Raw genomic sequence first — 24,180 nt, 5'->3', positions numbered from 1 at the left:
TATTAATTTTTCCAATCCATTTGTGTCTTGTTCAGTTTTTTTCATCAGCGTCTTACAGTTTTCAGTGTACAAGTCTTTCACCTCCTTGGTCACGTTTATTCCTAAGTATTTTATTGTCTTTAATGTGACTGTAAATGGAACTGCTTTCTTAATGTCTCTTTCAGATAGTTTATCATTAGCATATCAAAATGCAAGTGATTTTTGTATGTTGATTTTATATCCTGCAACTTTACTGAATCTTTTTTTAGTTCTAACAGTTTTTTTGGTAGTCTTTAGGGTTTTCTATATATAATATCATGTCATCTACAAATAGAGACAATTTCACTCTTCCTTTCCCATTTGGATAACTTTATTTCTTTTTCTTGCCTCATTTCTCTGGCCAGGACTTCTAGACCTATGCTGAATAAAAGTGGTGAGAGTGGGCATCATTGTGTTATTCCTGATCTTACAGTAAAAGCTTTCAGCTTTTCACCATTGAGTATGATGTTAGCTGTGAGCTTGTAGTGTATGGTCTTTATTATGTTGAGGTACATTCCCTCAATACTCACTTTGGTGACAGTTTTTATCATGAATGGATGTTGAATTTTATCAGATGCTTCTTCTGCATCGATTGAGATGATCATATGATTTTTATCTTTAATTTTGTTAATGTGATGTATCACGTTTACTGATTTGTGGATATTGAATCATCTTTGCATCCCCAGAATAAATTCCACTTGATTATGGTTTATGATTATTTTAATGTATTGTTGAATTTGGTTGGCTAATATTTTGCTGAGGATTTTTGCATCTATGTGCATCAGGGATGTTGGTCTGTAATTTTCTTTTCTTGCAATATCCTTGTCTGGCTTTGTTAACCGGGTGATGCTGGCCTTGCAAGTTGAGTATGGAAGTGTTCCATCTACTTTAAATTTTTTGGAAGAGTTTGAGAAGGATTGGCATTAATTTCTCTGTAAATGTTTGGTACAATTTACCAGGTATACCAACTTGTCCTGGACTTTTCCTTTTTTGGGAGATTTTTGATTACTAATTTAATCTTCTTACTAGTTATAGGTCTATTCATACTTTCTAGTTCTTCATGATTCAGTCTTTTCAAAGATTAAATAAAAATTTATTTTATTTAAAAATTTTATTGAGGTATAGTTGATTTATAATATTATTATATTAGTTTCAGGTGTACAACATAGTGATTCAAAATTTTTATCTATTTGATATTGGCAGATTATATTTCTAGGAATTTATCTGTTTCTGTTAGGTTGTCCAATTTGTTGTCATATAATTGTTCATAATGGTCTTTTATGCTCCTTTGTGTTTCTGCAGTATCAGTCGTAATGTCTTCTCTTTCATTTTTGATTTTATTGATTTGAATCTTCTCTTTTTTCTTAGTCAAGATGAAAATTTGTCAGTATTGTTTGTTTTTCTTTAAAACAGCTCAGTTTCATTGATTTTTTTTCCTACTATTTTTCTGGTCCATATATTGATACTTTTTCTGCTCTGATCTTTGTTATTTTCTTTCTTCTGCTATCTTTGGCCTTAGTTTGTTCTTTTTCTAGTTCCTTGAGGTGTAAAATTAGCTAAATAAACTAAAATATGTATTCCTCTGATGATGGATGGATAATTTCAAATGACATCTTTGAATTCACAGATTTTTTTCAGCTTGATTAAGTCTATTGTTGATGCTCTCTATCACATTTTTTATTTTATTCATTCTATTCTTCAGCTGCAGAATTTAAAAAATAATTTCTTTTTCTTTGCTAAACCTCTTATTTTGTTCACACACTGTTTTCCTGATTTCATTGAGTTGTATGATCTCTTGTAGCTGAGTTTCCTTAAAACAATTATTTTGAGGAACTTCCCTGGAGGTCCAGTGGTTAAGACTCCATTCTTCCACTTCAGGGGGCACAGGTTTGATCCTTGGTCAGGGAATTAAGATTCTACATGCCACGCAGCTTGGCCAAAAAACAAAAATAAACAAATTATTTTGAATTCTTTGCCAGGCAAGTTGTTGATCTCCATTTCTTTGGGGCTGGTTACTAGAAAATTATTGTGTTCCTTTGGTGGTATACTATTTCTTTGATTTTTTCATATTTCTTGAAGTCTTGCATTGTTTTCATCACATTTGAAGAAGTCAGCTCCTCCAATATTTACTGACTGGCTTCAGGAGAGAGATACCTTCATTTGTTAGTCCAGCAAGGAATTCTGAGGCTTTTACAGATCTTTTCTATGCATGTGCCCAGTCTACACTTCTTGCTCTCTCTTAGGGGAGAATTCTTAAGATTGCATGCCTTTTCTCAATCCTGCGAAGATAGGCTGGGTGCTGAGGGCCTCCTCTTTTCCCCCCTTGGGCAGTACCCTGAAATACTCAAGTTTATGAGCACTCTCCCAGTCCCACAGAGTTGGGATCACTTTCTGTGCTTGTTTGCTAGACATCTGCAAGGGCTAGCTCTCACTGTCCATAGGAGCTCATGCTGGGAACCAGCCATGGGGAGGTTGTGAATATAGGGGAGATGCACAGAGAGTTGAGGGTTCTCATGAGCCAGTTAAGATAAGGCATTCCCAGTATCTCATGGTTGGCCTTTTAGATAGAATCCACAGATCAGTTGGTAGGAAGAAGCGTGAAGCTGTTAGTTGTGTCCCTTTGATATATTCCAAGTACATCAAAGGGACACAACTGTGTCTCTGTGCTCCCCACCTCTCCCAATTGCACAGCCTCGCAGATCACCTCAGTAACCTGAGTTAGGCAAGAAGGAAGTGGACCTCTTGGGCAGCATCCAGCACAGCTGGGAGAGGCACTCACTCACATGCTCTCCCTTTCTCCTGCGGGAAAAATTACAGGCTGTGGGGGTCTTCCTGGCACCAAGTCCTGCCACCTTGAGGTAGAGGTGACATGGGCAAAGTGAAACTCTTTCTCTAACCCTCTTCAATATATTTATTTTCAGATTTTTTTTTCTTCTATGGTGTTTTGGAACTTCTCCACTGGATTAATGGACTCCCACAAAGTACCTTCATCTGTGGGTGATTGCTTAAATTGATGTGGAGCCCCAAATCTGCATATAAATACCCCTGCAATCCAGGGCACAATATTTTTTTAAAATTTATTTTTATTTATTTAAAATTTTTTCCAGTTTTATTGAGATGTAATTGACATATTAGTTTAAGGTGTACAGCATAATGATTTCATACATGTATGTATTGCAAGACGGTTGTCACAATAAATAACATCCATCAGCACACAGTTTTGCAGTTTTTTTTTTCTTGTGATAGGAACTTTTAAGGTCTACTCTCTTAGCAACATTCAAATATATAATACAGTGCTGTTAACTAAAGTCACCATGTTGTACACTATATCCCAGAAATTATCTCATAAGTGGAAGTTTGTACCTCTTGACCAACTTCACCCATTTCCTCCACCCCTCATCCCTAGCCTCTGGCAACCACTAATCTGTCCTTTGTTTCTACGAGTTTTGCTTTTTGAAATTCCACATATAAGTGAGATCATACAGTATTTGCCTTTCTCTGACTTATTTCTCTTAGCGTGATGCTCTTGTGGTCCATCTATGTTGTCACAAACGGCAAGATGTCCACTATATAGTCCTATACACTATTCCACTGTGTATATATACCAAATTTTCCTTTTCCATTCATGTGTTGATGGACACTTGTTTCAGTGTCTTAGCTATTGTAAATAATGCTACAATGACTATAAGGATGCAAATGCCTCTTTGAGATAGTGTTTTCATTTCCTTTGGATATGTACCCAGAAGAATTGCTGGACCACATGGTAGTTCTACTTTTAATTTTTTGAGGAATCTCCATACTGTTTTCCATAATGGCTGCACCTATTTACATTCCCTCCAACAGTGCACAAGTGTTCCATTTTCTCCACATCCTTGCTAACACCTGTTATCTCTTGTTTTTTTGATGACAACCATTCTAAAAGGTGTGAGGTAACATCTCATTGTGGTTTTGATTTCAGTTTCTCTGATGATCAGTTATACTGAGGAACTATCCATGTGTCTGTTGGCCATTTGTATGTCTTCTTTGGGAAAATATTTGTTCTGGTCCTCTGCCACGGCTCACTCTTGAACTGTTACATAGGTGAAAATCCAAGTTATCCAGGGGCAAAACAAGAGCTAAAAGAGCCAGACAGACACTTCAGCTGTTGTCTACCACACTGGAGACAGATTTAACCTATAAAGACTAACTTGATCTGAATAAGAGGAAAAGCTCTAGCTCAATAAATAGGTCTAATTTGAATCACTACAATATAATTGAGTGGTGGCTCCTCAATCACATCCCAGATTTAAGCTTGTTCTCAGACCCAGAGCCCTTTGGATAAAAGATGGTCTTTGATGAAGGACCCTGCTGCTCTCCTAAAAATTGACACTGTAAATCTTCTTCCTAGGCTTCCCCCCCAGATATTTGCAACCATTTGCCAGTGTGCTGGTGCATTAGGCTAAGGGAAATAACCAGATTTTCAAAAAGGATTACTAGATAATTTTTGTGAACTGAAACTAATTACTGGAGTTCTAAAATGTCACGGTAGTCCACTAGTCAAATAGGGGTTTATGGAGCTCAGGTCACTAATGTAGTGGTGGTTTGGGTCCATCTCAATGGCTCCAGTAAATTCCAAACCAAATCCATGGTTCTCTCTCCAGTTCCAGAAAGCATAATTGGAATAGACATACTTAACAAAATTTCCATATAGGTTCTCTAACCCATGGAATGAGAGCTATTATGGTAGCAAAAGCCAAGTGGAAGGCACTAGAAGTGCTTCCCCATACCAAAATAATAAACCAAAAGCAATAGCACATAGAGACATTGGAGAGATTAATGTTGCTTGAAGGATGCAGGGATGGTGATTCTTGCCACATCTTCTTTCAGCTTGCCTATTTGGCCTGTGCAGAAGACAGATAGATCCTAGAAAATGAAAGTGGATTGTTCCAAATGACTTATTCATGTAGTCCCTCTAATTACAGGTACTGTTTGGGTGTTGTTTCATTGCTGCAAAAAATCAACACTTTGACCACAACATGCAGTTGACCACACGATGCAGTTTTGTTTCATCTGGAAGGATCAGCACTACACCTTCACTGTTCCACCCCAGGGTTATATTATTTTTCTAACCCCCTGTCATAATCTAGTCCAAATGGGTCTTGATCTTCTTCATTACACAAGAATGGACAACACAGAATATTTGTGGTACCATGCTGACTTGACATAGTGAGTGAGAATTAGTAACTATCCTAGATAGTTTGATAAGATATATGCATGTCAGAGGGTGGAAATAAGTTCCACAAAATTCAATGGCCTGTTGCCTCAGTAAATTCTAGGCATCCAGTGGTCTGGAGCATGTCCAGATACTCCAAGATGAAAAACTAGTTGCTGCATCTGACTCCTTCAACCACTAAGAAAGAGGCACAATGGATATTGGAGGCAACATAAACCTCATTTGAGGGTGCTACTTTGACTCACTGAATAACTTGGAAGAGTTCCAATTCTGAGTATTGCCCAGAAGAATAGAAGGCTCTGCAGCAGGTACAGGTTACCAAGTTAGTTTTTCTGTCCCTTGGGCCATATGGTCCAGCAGATCCATATTATTTGAAGTTTCTGGCAGATAGGGATACTGTATGAAGACTTTAGCAGGCAAATATAGGTTGATCAGAGTTTATAGGATTCCAAACAAAGTTATGTTATCACCTGCCAATAATTATCCTCCTTTTGGAAACACCACCTAACTTGCCATTAGACTAGTAGAGACTTACCATGTGACCATGGTCACCAAGTTACCTTTGAGTTGAGCTGCTCACCATGAACTGGATGTTCTCTGATTCACTAATACGTAAAGTTAGGTATACAGATCTACACTAGATCAAAAATGGCATTAAAACATATAAAATTGAATTTGAGTGGATTCTGAAGGCACAAAGGAATTGTATGAGGAAATGGTTAATATACTTGTGGCTCTTACTGCTGCTGCATGGTCTTCTCTCTTTCAACATATATCTATGACTTGTCACCAATTGACTGAGGAAGAAAATCCTTGACCCTGGTTCACAGATAGTTCTTCATGGTATGCCAGCATCAGCTAAAAATTCACAGCTGGAGTACCATAGCCCTGCTCATGTATGGCTCTGATGGGCAGTAGTGAAAGATAGTCTCAGTAGGCATAACTCTGAGCAGTGACCTATCTGTAGAGCCTGGAAGAACAAATGTTCAGACTGTATAGATTTTCACTGATTCATTGGCAGTGGCTAAGGATTTGGCTGGATGGTTGCAGACTTGTAAGGAGTACAAGGAGTCTAAGGAAGATATATGTAGGTAAATTACTCTGAATGGGCACAGAATGTGAAGATAAATTTGAGTCCCTTGTAAATGCTCCCCAAAGGGCAATATCAGAAAAAGACATTAATAATCAAGTGGACAAGATGATCTGTTCCATGGATGTTAGTCAGCCTCTTCCAACATCTACCCTTGTCCTTGCCCAATGGACTCATGAACAAACTTGCCATGTTGGAAGGGATGAAAGTTACTCATGGGCTTAGGAACATGGACTTCCACTCACTAAGGCTGACGTGACTATAGCCACTTCTGAGAGCCCCATCTGCCAACAGCAGAGACTAACACTGATTTCCCATTCCCTGGGGGGAGTATGAGTCAGCCACTTGGTAACAGGTGGATTACATCAGACCACTTCTACCAAGAGAAAGACATCACCTGTGTTCTCACTGGAATATACACTCACTTTGGATATGGATTTGCCTTTCTAGACACCGTGCTTCTCCCATTACCACCATCCCTGGATTTCAGGGTACCACATTCACCATCATGGTATCTGAAAAGACTGTTTCTGACCAGAAAATAATTTTACTTAACATGAAATGAGGTATGTCAGTAGGGTCATGCTCATGGAATTATCTCTTCTTACCATTTTCCCCATTACCCAAAGCAAGAACCGATAGAATGGTGTGGAGGTTGGTGGGGGGCACTTTTTGAAGACCCAGTTTTAGTGGCAATAATTTTCATGGCCCAGACAGATAATATCCTCCAGGATGTGGTATATGTTCAGGTACTAAGATATGGTGCTGTTTGTCTCTTGGCTAGGATTCTCAGGTCCAAGAGAGAAAGGGTGAAAATGAGAGTGACTCTTCTATTACTCCTGGTAATCCAGTAGTGAATGCTTTACTTTCTGTCTCAGCTGTGACCATGTGACAAGTTACAAAAATGATGGTAGTAGTTACAGGCATTTCACTTCCTACTTTGAAATGAATATATACCAGTTCTTTTTCTTTTCTTCCCCTATCTCATTCCCCTACTAGCACATGTGAATAGTGGCTAAACTTAGGGACTTTGTATCCTCCACTGGGGAGAGTGTTGGTGTATTGTTTATTATAGGAGGGATCTTGCATCATGGAATGTAAGAACATGATTGCTACTTTGTTATACAGAAGTTTTAAAGTGTAAATGAATGCCAAACTGATGAGTGGACTGAGGTGATTTGTACTCTGTTAACTCATTAAGCTTGAATTATGTTTCCCAGTATCATTTCCCCTGTATGATTCCGGGCTAGAGTTGGCCAAGAGAGGAATATGTGCAACATATGGAAGGCAGAATTTAAGCAGAAGCCATTTCTCTGTGAAGGTCATCATGCTTAGATGTGGCAACAGCAGAGAGGACAGTGGGTTCCAAATTGCCCTCACTCTCCTCTGTCGTGTTTCCAGTTCTTCTTCCCAATGTCCAGCTTTTCCTCCTAACTGCTGACCCTATTGACAAACAATAGCCCCAGGGTCACCACCAGAGAGTTGGCAAAATACTGTCAAGGCAGTAGCTACTCAGAGGCACATCTTCCTGTAGATATTCTCACAAGCCTTTCCCCCACCCCTCTCCTCCCACTCCACAGTCTCACTGTGGCAGTTGGACAAGGTGGCTTCTCAGATTATCTGACTGGTGACTTCTCTGATTCTCTGACTTCTCTCCTAAACTTACTTCACTTCCCCAGCTTCTCCTACAACATGTAAGATATAATTCCTGTAATAAATTCCTTTTCTCATACATGATAGTGGTTCATTTTCCCCAATCAAAACTTGACTGGTATGAATAGAGAAATTCCTGATGGACTTTGAGCCTGTTCTGTCTGTTCCTGAGGCCCAGTTACAACCTTGTGTTTCCTGTATTTAGTTGCTTAACCATTATTTGATTCTATTTACAAAATAAAAAATTTTTCCTAAGCTAATTTGCGTTGGTTTCCAGGTATTTGTGATTAAAAAAAAAACTGTAACCAACACCCTATGGCAATGTTAATTATGGATCTCTTGTATTTCTTCATGCCTGTGAGCAGAGACACAGACTGCCAAACTCTTTTCAAGGATGTTTATGTAGCAAAGAGTCTTGGAATATATTGTGGCTTCCTATGGTACAAAGGGCACATGTGCTTACTGCCCATTATAAAATATCTGTTTCCCTCACTCAGTGTTCCTTTCCCGTTATGCAATCCACCGTGCAGGTATTATTTGGGCCTCTTCCTACTGCCCGTGGGAACTGGGGCTCAGGAAATGAGGCAAAAATGATGTTACTTTGGCTATTGATATTGCTATTACTATGACTGTCCTTTGTCGCTGACCTAAGAGACATGAAACTGTTGCAGGTTAACTTGTCAGCTGGTATGGATGGTGAAATCTCAGATCCTTCACAGTTCTTGAAAATAAGATTATTTTAGACTGGTGTAATTTCATATGAACTGCTCATTAGGCTTTTCGAATAGAACAATGTATATACCTATGATACAAAGTAACATTTTAATAAACAAGTAAATGTATTAGGTTTTGAAGAAATAAACTCAGTTTATTCTATCACTACAGTGTGACAATTACTTTAAGTGCATAGATCTCTTTATTTCTCATTTGTAATGACAAGAATTTGGTTAGGATGCTTTGGTTATAGTAACAGAAACAAAATTCTACTTTATGCAAAAAAGGTAATTTATTTAAAAATTACAAGGGTACCTTACCAAAGCTAAGAAAAACAGTTAAAAACAGGGCTCAGGGATGGTGGCTAGTAACAGAAATCAAATCTTGTTAGCTTAAGCAAAAAGGGGAATTTATAATTAGGATACAAGGTTGCCTTACTAACCCAAGGGTGGGAAACATGAAGGGCTGGAACAAGGGAATGGAGCACCATTAGAAAGCCAGGAATCACATTCTCCTCATCTCTCATCTCTATTCTTCACTTTGCAAATATTTCACTGCTCTCTCACTGCAGATTTCCTGTTTTTTTTCTTTCTAAACCACAGGGTGGGACATGGCAACTCATAGCTACCTAATTTATGTTTTCTCTATTCCAGAGATTAGTCAGACTAAGGCTAGAATCTCTTGTCTTCAACCCCAAATTCCTAGGGAAGCTTTAGAATCTTACCAGATTTAGAGATGACTTTCTTCTCTGAGATAGTAAGATAGAAGTTGGTAGAACACCAAGAGACAGAGACCAATTCAAAATACTTTTTACCACTCCTTACAAACCTTGAGCTGAAATAGCTTGTTTTGATTTAGGAATGGATATAGAGAGATGTTCTCACAACCCATGAGATGTTCTCACAACTATAACCAGTAGAAATGACCAGGTGCTTCAACAGAGAGAGGTGTTCTAATACTTTTTAATATTCCCCCTAGGAGGGAAGTGATCAGCCTGGATAATGCTACTACCATATTTGAGACAAGTTTCTTTTCATTTATTGTAATAGGCATGATTTATCTCTTGGGAAGATATGCACAGGTCCTGGCATGAGTATTTTAAGCACAAAAGGTAATATTATATTTTGTTAATTGTTTTTCCCAAGAGAAAGAGAAACAGAGACTAATTACATGAAGGGTATTTGTGAGAAAGAGATTAAAAGAGATTAATTACAGGGTGGGTGTCAGAAATCCCTCAGCGCCATAAATAGAAATTTGACCAAGGGTCTCTCAAATTAGAGAGGAATTCTGGTTCATCTAGCTTGAGTCACATGTCTATGAACATAGCTGCTCACATCTTCATCATAGTGGGGTAAGGGCTGGAGGGCTATTCTGAGAAACAGACATAGGAAAGGGCAAAGAAAATTATTTTCTGTACTCTTCACAGTGTTCCAGGCTCCCCTAGAGGAACAAAGTTATATTGCTTACGAAAGTCATGGCATAATAAGATTTAAATGGTAGGTGATTTATGTATTTAAAATTCAGAATAGCTGACGGAAGTATTCTTCCCAGCCTTACCCACATTGAAATAAAACTGAAAATGTCAAAGTATAAAGAAATGCTGCAAATGTTTTATTAAAAATGTATTTGTGCTGAAGATTTCTTAAAGTATTTCTCCTATGTGTTGAAATACATTCCTATTATTTATTATGTCCTTTGATGAGATACAAGGAGTTAAACTTAATGTTTATGATATTGCTCTAGTTCTTCCTGTAATTTTGTTTCTAGAAATAATTGGCAAGGGAAGTAGACCACTCTATGGTAAAGATCAAGAAAAGCAATATTAGCATGGACACGTTAAGAGACTCAGAAGCTGGTAATTCAGTTTTAACTTTACATGATTTCAGTGTACACAAAGTTTCAAAAGAAAAAAGTCATTCAATATTATGTTGAAGGTTTTGTATTTCAACCTCTGTATTTCTTTGTGTAAATATTCCCTTAATGTTGTCATCTTTTTGATCATCATAAAGTGTCATATTTAGTACATTTCCAGTACATTCTTCTAATGGAATGGTTGACAAGTATGAAAATACTTTCTCCATTACAGGCTCCCTGAGAAAAGGCATTGGAGGGCTCTTTTTCACTAGGGAATCATCAGAAAACCAGTCATCAGCTACTTCTATACTTTGGCTGTAATAAGAATCAGATGGTAACGTTGATAAGCTTAAGGTAACACTGCCGGGATTTGTTGCCGAGCTAGTCTCTGAGGGGTCACAAATGACCTTTCTTGTTGCAAGGCAGAATTCATCTTTAGAATAATCTTTAATTGCTGTAAAAAAAATTAGATTTACTATGAATATTACATATTTATGAGTCAAATCTTAATTATAAGGATAATGTTACTTTCTAAAATTCAAACTCTTCTTAGGGTTTTAATGAACAGGATGATGCAACAGTGAAAATGCTAAGTTGCTATCATCATCCATACAATGTTAAGTATGTAATGGGGAATCAGCAATATTTTCATGATAATCAAGAGTACAAAAATCTATTCTAAATAAAATCAACCTGTTTTAACAGGAGAAGATTCTAAACAGGTTAGAAAGCTCAGTTCTGGAATGTCCCTTACAATTAGAGATGGCAGACAGTTTCTTAACTATTTATAGCTAAATATTGTCTTATTTAAAAAATAAATTTTAAAATGCCTCCTTAAGCAGGTAGATTACAAAATGTTTGATCCACAGTGGGAAGGGCCTATGAGTTGGCTTTATACCAATTAAAGTAACAACTAACATTCATATAGTGCCTTACAATTTACAAAGCAGTTCGATATACTTCCAGACCTCATTTATCCTCTCAGTTATTCTTCAAGGTAGTTATTAGCCTTATTTCACAAAAGGTATGACTGAGACTGAGACTTAAAGGAATGTCACCAAAATCAGATACAAAATGGACTTCAATCTAGATTTGTGTTACTCTAAGTCCCATGCTTCTCCCACTACATTATTTATGCTGCACAGTTGTAAATAAAAAATGTTAAGTTTTAGAAAAGATCACATTTACACCATATCCTAAAATATCTTTTATAATATTTTACATGTTAATTTTTGATATGAATATATAACATTAATTGTTAATGCTGTTTTAAATACCTTATTACATTTTATATTCAGCATTTCTAAAATTATGTAGGAGGGTAATGATTTGAGGTACTAAGTCAATATCTAAAGGGTTACAAAACACTCATGTCTTTTAACTCTCCATCATTACTATATGGCATTGACTGTGATACCTTTGGATTTAAAGAAGGGACAAAAATTTAAATTTCACATTTTAATTTAAGACAAGACATTATAAATTTTGTTTTCTAAAAAATATATGCCCATTCATATACTAATAAATGTTTCCCTTGAATTTTTATGATTTTAAAAAATATTTAGATACTTAGGATATATTTAGGATAGCCTCTTGATTCTTTAAAATGTGAATTGCTGGAAGTTGATTACAATTTATTCTAATAAATTGTTGAGAGAAAGTACCTTTTTTATGTGCTGTTTCCATTTTTCTTTGCTCCTCCTACATAAAAAAACATTATTTGTGTTTTAAAAATTAATAGTTTTTAAACAATTTGATATATATTTATATAAGAATAATATATTTTAACATCATAATAAATTTTTGATAGAATCATATTTTCCACAATATGAATTTATTTTACCAAACTATATTGACAGGAAAGAAAAAGTGTTGAGGTATCATCTGAAAAGAATGTGAATTGGTTCAAGAAGGCAGTCTCCAGGATAGGGAATGAAGGGTGAAATAGAGTTCAACAGGATTATTTCTCTCCATTCTCACTAACTTAGAGTCACTTGGTTAAAACTAGAGAGGGCTAAAAAAGTAATTACAATTCCTAGACTTGCTCATTCTATTAACTAATAACAACAAAAAAGTGAATTCTGGCAGAAGCCTTTTATAAAAATGCGACTATTCTTTTGAAGCAAGTAAAACATTTGATCAAACAATACATTCCAGATGTGTTCTGGGAAGTGTGGTGCTGTAGTAGTTCTCAAACAGGGCATCAGAATTACCTGGTGTGTTTATTAAAATGCTGATTCTTGGACATAATATCAGACCCTACTAAAACAGATTTTCTGGCAGTAGGGTTTAGGAGTATGCAGTGTAACACACTCCTCAAGCAGTTCTGATTCAGTTTTTCCTTAGACCACTAGATAAACAATGAGCTAGTGCATAGGGTGTTTGGTATGCAGTGGGTGAAGACAGAGAGATAACATTGTCTCTTGTGTTATAGGGGAACAGTGTGGGTATTCTATGCTGATTTTCATTGTCTTGTTCACCGAAAAAGGCTTGCTTAGGATATACATATATATAGGGTATACATATATATGGGATATACATATATATAGGATAACACATAAGTACTTTTTTTTTACAACTTACTTTACTTTTTGGTCATTTTCAACTTTTATTAATATAAATGCCAGTATAGGCTCCTGACTTACCTTGCCTGGATTTAGGACCAATTCAATTTGTGACTCCTGTACAAATTATATTAGAACATTGCTTCTCACGCTTTCACGTGCCTATGTATCACCTGGGGGAGCTTGTTAAAATGCATATTCTAACTCAGTAGGTTTGGGGTGGGGTCTGAGATTTTGCATTTCTAACAGGCTCCCAGGTAATGCTGATATTGTTGGTCTGGGAACCACAGAGTAAGGTCCTAGACTGATTAAAATTCTACCCAAACTAAGGGAATGACAAAATGGGCATTCTTATATATTGCTATATATAAATAGGTATAATTTTTCTGGAGGGCAATTTAACATATCCATTTCTAGAAATTTATTATGCCGGGTAAATAATTTTGCATTTGTATAAATATTCAGTTACCAGAATGTTCCTCACAACACTGTTTAGCATTTTTAAAACCTACAATTTAAAATTTTAAAAGTAAGGAAATCTTTAACTATGTTAAGATATGTGGATATTAATACAAAATGATACTATAGTATCAGAAGTAAGTAAAGACTCAAAAAAATGATGGGGACGTATAAAAAAGACAGAGGAATCATCTTAAACAAGTGGCTCACTGGTTAAATTTAGGAAAATTTGAGCATCAAAATAATGATAGTAATGGATTATAATCTGCTGAATAAAATAGAAGCCTATGAGTCTATATTAATAATAAATAAAATAAGGAAGAGGGTAGGGCTTCTTTCTCACAGTAGAAAGCCAAATGACAAATATGGATAGGAGTGGCAGAATTAGAAAATCATCATATTGTTACAGTTTTGTAAAGATTAGCTCAAGTAATAATTTATATGGCTAGTAAGTAGAGTTTGATGAAGAGGAGGATGTTTACATGTTTTCAAAGTGTCACCACACAGCTTGTTTATTAACTGTAAGGGTAAAAACAGAAATAATTCAGTGAGGAAAGAACAGACATCATCTTGATTATGTGATCAACTAAAATCACCAGTGAAGAGCAGATGTACACTCTACGCCTTCAGATGTGATAAACTGCAAGGAAAAGTCACACTGAGGAACAGTCTATGATCTATAAAATAACTGGCTTGTATTCTTCAAAAATGTCAATATCATTGAAAGAAATTTAAAAATATTTTGAACTAAATAATTATGAAAACAAAACATAAAATTTGTGGGATGCAACAAAAGAAGGCCTTAGAGGAAAATTTAAATATTAAATGTTTATGTTATAAAAGAACAAAAGTCTAAGAATAATAAAGCATAAAACTCCAGGCAAGATTGATTTAGGAAAAGAGAAATATAATCAGGAATAAAAAGAGTACCATCACTAAAGATTCAATAGATTTTAGAAGCATAATAAGAAGAAACTACTAAAAACTTTCTGCCAATAAACTTAACAACTCAGGTACAATGGACAAATTTACTGAAAAGAATTTCTAAAACATACAAAATAGAAATATTTTGTATGTTCCATATCTGTTAAAGGAGCTAAATTCATAGCCAAAACTTTTCTCAGGCTTCCCTGGTGGCGCAGTGGTTGAGAGTCCGCCTGCCGATGCAGGGGACATGGGTTCGTGCCCCGGTCCGGGAAGATCCCACATGCCACGGAGTGGCTGGGCCTGTGAGCCATGGCTGCTGAGCCTGTGCGTCCGGAGCCTGTGCTCCGCAACGGGAGAAGCCACAACAGTGAGAGGCCCATGTACCACAAAAAAAAAAAAAAAATTTTCTCTTGAAGAAAAATCCAGACCTTGATGACTTCATTGGTGAATTCTAGAAAAAAGTTTGAGAAAGCAATATAGCCAATTTTACACAAAAATTTTTCAGAAAGTAGAGGAGCAGGAACCATTTCCCTATTGTTTTGTGACGAGAATAAAACTGTGATACTGAAATCTAACCAGATACTACAAGATAAGAAAATTATAAAATAATATCCCTCGTTAACATAGATGCAAAAATTATTTAAAATATATTAGTAAATCAAATCCAGTGGGGTTTATTCCAGGAATACAGGGTTGATTTAACATTTGAAATTCAATGTAATTCACATTAACAAAATAAAAGAGAAAACTCATGTGAACAATTTTAAAAGATGCAGGAAAACCATTTGGCAATATCAGCAACCCTTCATGGCAAAACAAACAGACAAACCTCTCAGGAAACTAGGAATAGAAGGGAATTTCCTCAATCTGACTATATGCATCTACAAAAATTCTATAGCTAATTTCCTATTTAATGATGAAAAGCTGAATGTATTCTAAGATCAGAATATAAAAAGGATATATGTTCTCAGTACTTCTGTTCATCATTATACTGGAGGTCCTATCCAATGCAATAAGATGAGAAAATAAAATAAAAGCATAAACATTGGAAAAGAAATAAAACTAATGTTTTTCACAGATCTCATGCTTGTACATGAAGAAAGCCTTTTGTGGTCCTCAAAAAAACTACTAGAAGTAATAAGTAAATTTATTTATAAAGGTCATAGAACACAGGTCAACTGTAGTAAAGATGACAATTCATTACAAACTAATGTATAAACTAAATGTAACTCTTGGGACTTCCCGGGCGTTCCAGTAGGTAAGACTCCACGCTTCCACTGCAGGGACCATGGGTTTGATCCTTGGTCAGGAAACTAAGACCCCCATGTGGTGTGGGGTATGCTGCGTGGTGCAGCCAAGAAAGAAAAAAAAAAAGGTAATTTTCATCATGATCTCAACAAGACTTTTTTCCAGCTAAAGTTCACCTTAAAATGTACATGGACATGCAAAAGAATAAGAAAACCTAAAACAATGTTGAAAAAGAAGAATGAAATTGGAGAAATCGTACTGCTCAATTTTATAATTTACTATACAGCTAGTGTGTGATATTGGTAGAGATAGACACACAGGTCAATAAACCAGATAGAGAATGCAGAAACAGACTAACACATATATGCCCAACAGATTTTTCACAAAATTTGCAAAAACAATTCAATGGAAGAGGATAGCCTTTTCAAAAAATAGTGCTGGAATAATATGACATCAATAGCCCCCCAAAATGAACTTTGATTTAAACCTCACACTTTATACAAAAATTAACTAAACATGGATCAGAGATAGAAATATAAAATGTAAAATGGTAATATTACCATGGTAATAGCCAAAACAATCTTGAAAAAGAAGAACAAAGCTGGAGAACTTACTGATATCAAAACTTACTACAAAGCTATAGCAATGAAGACAGTGTGGTATTGGTATAAGGATAGATATATAGATCAATGGAATAGAACTGAGATTCCAGAAACAAATGCTCATATTTACAATCAGTTGATTTTTGACACGAGTGCTAAGACAATTTCATAGGAAAATAATACTCTTTTCAACAAATGGTGTTGGGACAACTAGGTTTATACATGCAAATAAGTGAAGTTGGACCCATACCTCATACTATATACAAAAAACTAACTCAAAATGGATCAAACACTTAAATATAATAGCTAAAACTATTAAATTCTTAGAAGAAAACAGAGGTATAAATCTTTATGACCTCAATTAAGGAATGATTATAGATATGACACCAAAGACACAGCAACAAAAGAAAAAATTAGGTAAACTGGACTCAAGAAAATTAAAAACATTGGTTCTTCAAACAACACCATAAGAAGAAAAGACAACCCACGAAATGGGAGAAAATTTTTACAAATCATATATTTGATATAGGATATGTATCTAGAATACATAAAGAATACTTAAAACTCAACAACAAAAAGACAAATAGCCCAAATTTTAAAAATGGACAAAGCTTTGAATAGATATTTCTCTAAAGAAGATATACAAATATCCAATAAGCACATGAAAGTATTTTCAACATCATTAGGCTTTAAGGAAATGCATATCAAAACCATGACAAGATACCACTTGATGCCCACTAGGATAACTATAAAAAAAAAGGTTAAAAACAAGGGTTAACAAGGGTGCCACAAAATATAATCTTCATATACTGCCTGTGGGGATATAAAACGGTGCAGTCACTTTGGAAAAAAGTCTGGCAATTCTTCAAAAATTAAACATAGAGTTACCATATGACACAGCATTTCCATTCCTTGGTATATACCCAAGAGAAATGAAAACATATACCTGCACAAAAACTTGTATACGAATATACATAGTGACATTATTCATAATAGTCAAGAAGTGGAAACAACTCAAATGTCCTTCAACTGATAAATGGATAAACAAAATGTGATATATCCACACACAATAGAATATTATTCAGCCATGAAAAAGAATAAAATATTGATATATGCAATAACACAGATGGACCTTGAAAACATTACGCTAAATGAAAAGGCAGATACAAGAGACCTTATATTGTATGTATCTATTTATAAGAAATTCCAGAATAGGCAAATCTATAGGTACAGAAAGTATAGATTAGTGGTTGTCTAGGCCTAGGAGGATTGGAGGAAAATGGAGGGGCAGTGATTGCTAAAGGTACAGGGTTTATTTTTGAGGTGATAAAGGTGTCCTAAACTGATTGTGAAGATGGTTCTATAACTCTGTGAATATCTATCTAAAAACTACTGAATTAGATACTTTAAAAAGGCAAATTGTATGGTATGTGAACTATACCTCAATAAAGCTATTAAATATAAAACAAAGCAACCTAAAACTAAGAAACTTTTAGAAGAGAACTTAGAAACAAATCCTTGTGACCTAGGGTTAGACTAAGAGTTATTGGACATGACACTTAAAGTATGATTCAAAAAGGAAAAATATACAACTCAACAAGGAAGCAAACAACCCAATGAAAAATGGGCAGAAGGCCTAAACAGACATTTCTCCAAAGAAGAAATATAGATGGCTAATAGGAACATGAAAGATGTTCAACAGTGCTAATATTAGAGAAATGCAAATCAATTACAATGAGGTACCACCTCTCACCAGTCAGAATGGCCATCATTTAAAAATCTACAAATAACAAATGCTGGAGAGCGTATGGAGAAAAGGGAACCTTCCTTTCCTTCCCACTGTCGGTGGGAATGTAAGTCGGTACAGCCACTATGGAGAACAGTATGGAGGTTCCTCAGAAAACTAAAAATAGAATTACCATATGATCCAGCAATCCCACTCCTGGGCATGTATCTGGGCAAAACTATGATTCAAAAATGATGTAAGCTTTCATATGTAGAATGGATTAACAACAAGGTCCTACTGTACAGCACAGAGAACTATATTCAATATGCTATGGTAAACTAACGGAAAACAATATTAAAAAAGTCTATATATGTATAAATGAATCACTTTGCTGTACAGCAGATTAATACAACATTGTAACTCAACCATCTTCAATAAAAACAAAACAAAACAAAAAGGTAAAATGGATAAATTGGACTTTACCAAAATTAAAACTTACACTATTTTTCATTTTGAGAGGATGAAAACACGTCATCAAATGGGAGAAAATATTAGTAAATCACATATCTGACAAAAAGACTTGTATCCAGAATATACTCTCTAAATTAAATAGAAAGATAATCAATTAGAAAATGCACAAGAGACTTGAAGAGACTCTTCACCAAAGAAGATATATAGATGGCAGAAAATTAAAAATATGAAAAGCTGTTCAACATCACTACCCATTAAAGAAATGCAAATTAAAATCACTAAACACATTTAAATGGCTAAACTTTAAAATGCTGCTAAGTACCAAATGATAAAGAGGATGCAAAAACATGATTCTCTTATATGTTACTGGTGGATATGTAATATGGTACAATCTGGAAATCAATCTGGAAATTTCTTTAAAAATTAAACATATTTACCACATGATCCAGGAACTGCATTTCTGGGCATTTATTTTAGAGAAACTAAAACTAATGTTTTCTAAAAAGCCTATACACAAACGATCATGGCATCCTTATTTTGTAATAGCTCCTAAATGGAAACAACCCAAATACTCCTCAATGGATAAATGGTTAAACAAACTGTGATATCTCCACACAATGTTACACTACTCAGCAATAAAAAAGGAAAAATCTATTGATACATGCAATGATATGGAGGGATCTTAAGGGCATTATGCTAAGTGAAAAAAAGCCAAGCTCAAAAGGCCATATGCTATAAGATTCCATTTATATAACATTCTAGAAATGAAGAAATTATAGCAATGGAGAAAAGATCAGTGGTTGCCAGAGGTTAGGGAAAGGGAGTGGGGGAGTGACTATAAAGGGTAGTATGAGGGAGTTCCTTTATGGTGATGGAACAATTCTTCTGTATGTTGATTGTCATGGTGGTTATACAAACCTATACATATGATAAAATGTCATAGAATTATATATAAAAACAACAAAAAATGAGTACATGCATAAACTGGTAATCTTTGAGTTAGGTCTGTAGCCTAAATTTCCTGGTTCTGACAATGTATACTTATAATAAAGTATACTTTTCATAAAGTATACTTATATAAGATGTCATTGGGGGAAGTGGGTGATGGTTATACAGGACATCTTTGTAATTTTTCTGCAACTTTTTGGTCTGTAATTCAGAATAAGATAAGATAAATCTATTGTATTTGTATTTACTAACAACAAACAGTTGGGAAATAAAAAATTTTAATTAATACTATTTACCATAGCATAAAAATAACCATAAATAAAACTAAAACAAATGTGAAGGACTTCTATACTGAAAACCACGAACTAAAATAAAAGAACACCTCAACAAATTAAATTAATAAATTTAAATTAAAGAAGTCAATAAAAGTAGAGTGGGACTTTCCTGGTGGCACAGTGGTTAAGAATCTGCCTGCCAATGCAGGGGACATGGGTTTGATCCCTTGTCCGGGAAGATCCCACATGCTGTGGAGCAACTAAGCCTGTGTGCCACAACTACTGAGCCTGTGCTCTACAGCCTGCGAGCTGCAACTACTGAGTCCACGTGCCACAACTGCTGAAGCCTGTGTGCTCTAGAGGCCGCATGCCACAACTACTGAGCCCGTATGCTGCAACTACTGAAGCCCACACGCCTAGAGCTCGTGCTCCACAACAAGAGAAGCCCATGCAGTGCAATGAAGCATAGTCCCCGCTTGCTACAACTAGAGAAAGCCCGTGCACAGCAACAAGGCCCAATGCAGCCAAAAAAAACTTTGACAGTTTGGCAACAGAATTAAACACCTCTTACCATTTGATCCAGCAATCATGTTCTTAGTAGTTACCCAAATGAGTTGAAAATACATGTCCACACAAAAACCTGCACATGAATGTTTATAGCAGCTTTATTCATAATTGCCAAAACTTGAAAGCAACCAAGATGTCCTTCAGTAACTGAGTAGGTAAATAAATTGAAGTAGATCCATACAATGGAATATTATTCAGCACCAAAAAGAAATGTGCTATCAAGCCTTAAAAAGACAGAGAGAACTTTAAATGCATATTAATAAGAGAAAGAAGCCCAAAAAGGCTATATACTGTATGATTCCAACTATATGACATTCTGGAAAAGGCAAAACTACGGAAACAGCTAAACAATCACTGGTTGGAGGGAAGGATGAACAGGGATGGAACAAGAAGATTTTTAGGGTAGTAAAACTATTGTGTCTGATACTATGATGGTACATACATCTCTGTCTCTCTGTCTTTCTGTCTCTTTGTTCCTGTTTATCTCTGTGTGCATGTGTGTGTGTGCCTGTCTGTCTCTCTCTCTCTATATATATATAGATATGTCAAAACCCATAGAATGTTGGATTCAAGAGTGAATACTAATGTAAACAATGGACTTTAGGTGATGATGTGTCAGTGTAGGTTCATTAGTTGTAACAAATGTACCACTCTGGTGAACGATGTTGATAGTGGAGGAGGCTGCACTTGTATGGGGGCAAGGAGTATATGAGAATTCTATTTTTTTCTCAATTTTGTTGTGAACCTAAAACTTCTTGAAAAAATTAAGTCTATTAAGAAAAAACTACAGTGAGATACTATTACACATCCATCAGATTGTTAAAAATTTAGGAGCTTAAAAACATCAGTATTTGTTGATATGGAGCAATCCTAGCAATTATGCATTCCTGAGGGGAATGTATATTGACAAAACTACTTTGGAAAATAATTTGAAGTTACCTAATAATATTAAACATGCACAAATCCCATGAGTCAGTGATTCTACTGTTAGGTACATTCCCTGTGGAAATTTCCTTTAAAAAAACCAACTGAAAACAACTCAAATGTCCATAACATAAAATTTGATATATTAATACAATGGAATATGATATAACAATAAAAAATGACGAATGATGGGTATATGCACCAACCTGGATGAGTCTCAGAAATGTAATAGAAAAAGGGGAGACTATATTAGACATGGAGTCCAAAACATATAAAATTTAATAATGCATTGATTAGCTATATCATAGTTTTAAATTTCTACTGGTGTCTCCCTTGTTTCACATTGTCCATACAACTATTTTGATGCCATATAACAGAAAGTTAATTATGTGTCTGCCTTTCCCACTTGTACTACACTAGCACTTTTAAAGTAGGGTTTGTATCTTACTATCCTCAATAGGTAGGGCCCAGAGCTCAGAATGTAATGAAGCCTTAATAAACCCTTATTAATTTCAATTAGCATTTTGTATTTAATTTCAATTAGTTGGTTTGGTTAGGTTATTTGGTTATCTGAGTATCCTCTTATCTCCAAATCTCTTTCTTCTGATAGGCTTGGCAATTTTTGCTTTGTTTTTTATGCCATTTATCTTCATCCCTGCAACAATTCCAATATGGGGAATACAGGTTCTCTGGCTAGAGATACAGAGAAGCAACTGTAGAAGGAGACATTTTCATTTAGTCTTTCAGTTTCCTGTAATATAAACTCTAACTAGTTTGGGTAATTTAAATTTAGCTCCTTGTTATTGTACCTCAAATTTAAAAATAATAGTGGATAATTTAAATAATTTAAAGACAACAACGCTAATGACATGGTGTCAAAAGAAATTATTTGAAAACATTGCTATAAAATATTACACACTACCTGTAATTGGAAATTTCCAGTATGAAAATTTTGAGAAATAAAAACACACTGAGAATGAGATTTAATCTTTGCCTTTGATGGTCTTTGTCTGCATCTCTCATCAATTGTTTTAAATTTGGAATCTTGAAATATTTCTCTGAAAAATATTTTATAGAGAATATTATTAAACATGAATTATAAAACAAAATTATTCTGTTTCCAACAGTTCTACATAAACGTTTTAAAATCAGAATATATTATATATTTATTTTTAAAAGCACAAATCAACTTATATATTCCCTTTTCATATGTTACTGATTTCATTACACCTATTTTGTCCATAGAACATAAATTAAGCTACTTCTTCGCAGAGTTAATATTTCCAGTTTGAAGATTAACCATCAGTTTTTGATAACCTTCATTCTGGTTGTGAGAAAATTAATCAATTTAATGTCAATTAGTCTTTTCATAGATTTGCCTTTAATGGCAAAGGAAATTAAGTGAAATGGAACTCAGTGGCCAATTTTATATTTAATAATGTCTCTGGCAAAAGTAAGTAGAAGGAAACTGAATTGAAACTAAAGACTTACAAGGGAAGAGTACCTGTGATCTTTATGCATGCAGCCACAAGTAATTTTGAGAGAAGGTTAGAAATAATGAAGCAGCAAGTAAACTGATCAAAGCGGATCAAAGATAGTTAAGTATAAAGGAATGCAGTTTCTAATAGTAATTCTAAACTTAACAATTTAAAAAATAATGCTGATTGCCTTTTCTTCTTTCCGAGGTACTAGAAATTTTCAAAATTAATTCAAGAGATCATATTATGTTACTTATTGCAGTATTAACAATTAAAATTCATTCATTTATTGAATTCAATTGACTTAACAAATATTTACCGAGTACTTACTATGCACCATGCATTATACTGGATGTTGTATATACAGTGGCAGGGGAAAAAAAGCACAGCCACTATACTCATGGAACTGTCATTGCTCTCATGGAGCTTAAACACTAGCAAGGAAGACAGGTATTAATAAAACAATCACAAGAAAATGAAAAATTACAACTGTGGAAAGTGTTACCAAGGAAAGCTACCTGCTACTCTGTGAGTATATAAGAAAGGGAATTAACTTGGTTAGAGAGGTCAGGGAAGGCTTTTCTGAGGATGAGATGATTGATTTAGGCATCTGAAGAAATGGGAGTAGTTATTAGATAGAGTGTAGTGGAGGAGGGGAGTTGTAGGAGTAAGAATATTCTAGTCAGAGAGAATATCAAGTGCAAAAACCTAGTGGCCAGATTAGGACAGTGTAGCAGAAGCACAGAAAGCAAGAGGGAAAGGTGGAGATGAAACTGGAGAGTATGCATGGGCAGACATGTAGGGCCTTAAAAGTCATGTGACTTTGTCTTCATCCTAAAAGCAATAGCAAGTCCTTTATAATGTAGTGGGAATGGGGTGGAAGGGTGGGGTGACTTGATCAGATTTTCATTTGGAAAATATCTGGCTGAAGTGTGAAGAAGAGATTAAATGAGGAGTATAGTGAAGGTAAAGGCTCAGTTATAACTCTGTAGGACTATGTGGGGGATAATGATAAGCTGGATAAGGTAGTGCCAATGATAATGGAGAGAAATGGATAGATTTGAGCAATTAATGAAGTAAAATAAATAGAACTTGGTGATTGTTCGAATTTAGTAGGGGTGGGAAAGAGAGAGGGAGATATCAAGCATGTCTACCATCTTTCAAGGAAAAAAACAAAACAAAACAATCCTTCCTTGACCTCACATTTTCTTCCAGTCTCTGCCCCTTTCAGCAACTCCCCAACATCAAAAAAAAAACTTCTTTAAAGGATGTATATACTTGTCTGAATTTTCTCTTGTACTTTACACAAAAGTCAGCTTCTGAACACATCACTCCACCAAAACTGTTCAAGGCTACCAATAACTTCCATGTTGCTATTCCAAAACTTAATTCTCTATCCTCATCTTTCTCAACCTTTTTTTTTTTTTTTTTGAGGTCGGGGGCCCCTCCC

General features: G+C 35.2%; 1 protein-coding gene across 1 annotated transcript in view; it reads right to left on the bottom strand.

The window, feature by feature from the left end:
- Positions 1 to 10,519: 10,519 nt before the first annotated feature.
- The window catches only part of CUNH1orf185 (chromosome unknown C1orf185 homolog), a 31,974-nt gene continuing 18,313 nt past the window's right edge, over positions 10,520 to 24,180 (bottom strand). The window contains exons 3-5 of the mRNA XM_024739368.1: positions 22,175 to 22,310; positions 12,206 to 12,242; positions 10,520 to 10,995 (exon numbers count right to left, since the gene is read on the bottom strand). Coding sequence (XP_024595136.1) covers positions 10,601 to 10,995; positions 12,206 to 12,242; positions 22,175 to 22,310 — 568 coding nt within the window. The 3' untranslated portion in view covers positions 10,520 to 10,600. The remainder of the gene's footprint in view (positions 10,996 to 12,205; positions 12,243 to 22,174; positions 22,311 to 24,180) is intronic.

Source organism: Neophocaena asiaeorientalis, unplaced genomic scaffold (assembly GCF_003031525.2).
Source record: "Neophocaena asiaeorientalis asiaeorientalis breed wild unplaced genomic scaffold, Neophocaena_asiaeorientalis_V1.1 scaffold138, whole genome shotgun sequence".
Classification (NCBI taxonomy): Eukaryota; Metazoa; Chordata; class Mammalia; order Artiodactyla; family Phocoenidae; genus Neophocaena; species Neophocaena asiaeorientalis.
This window is presented reverse-complemented; position numbering and strand designations above follow the sequence as displayed.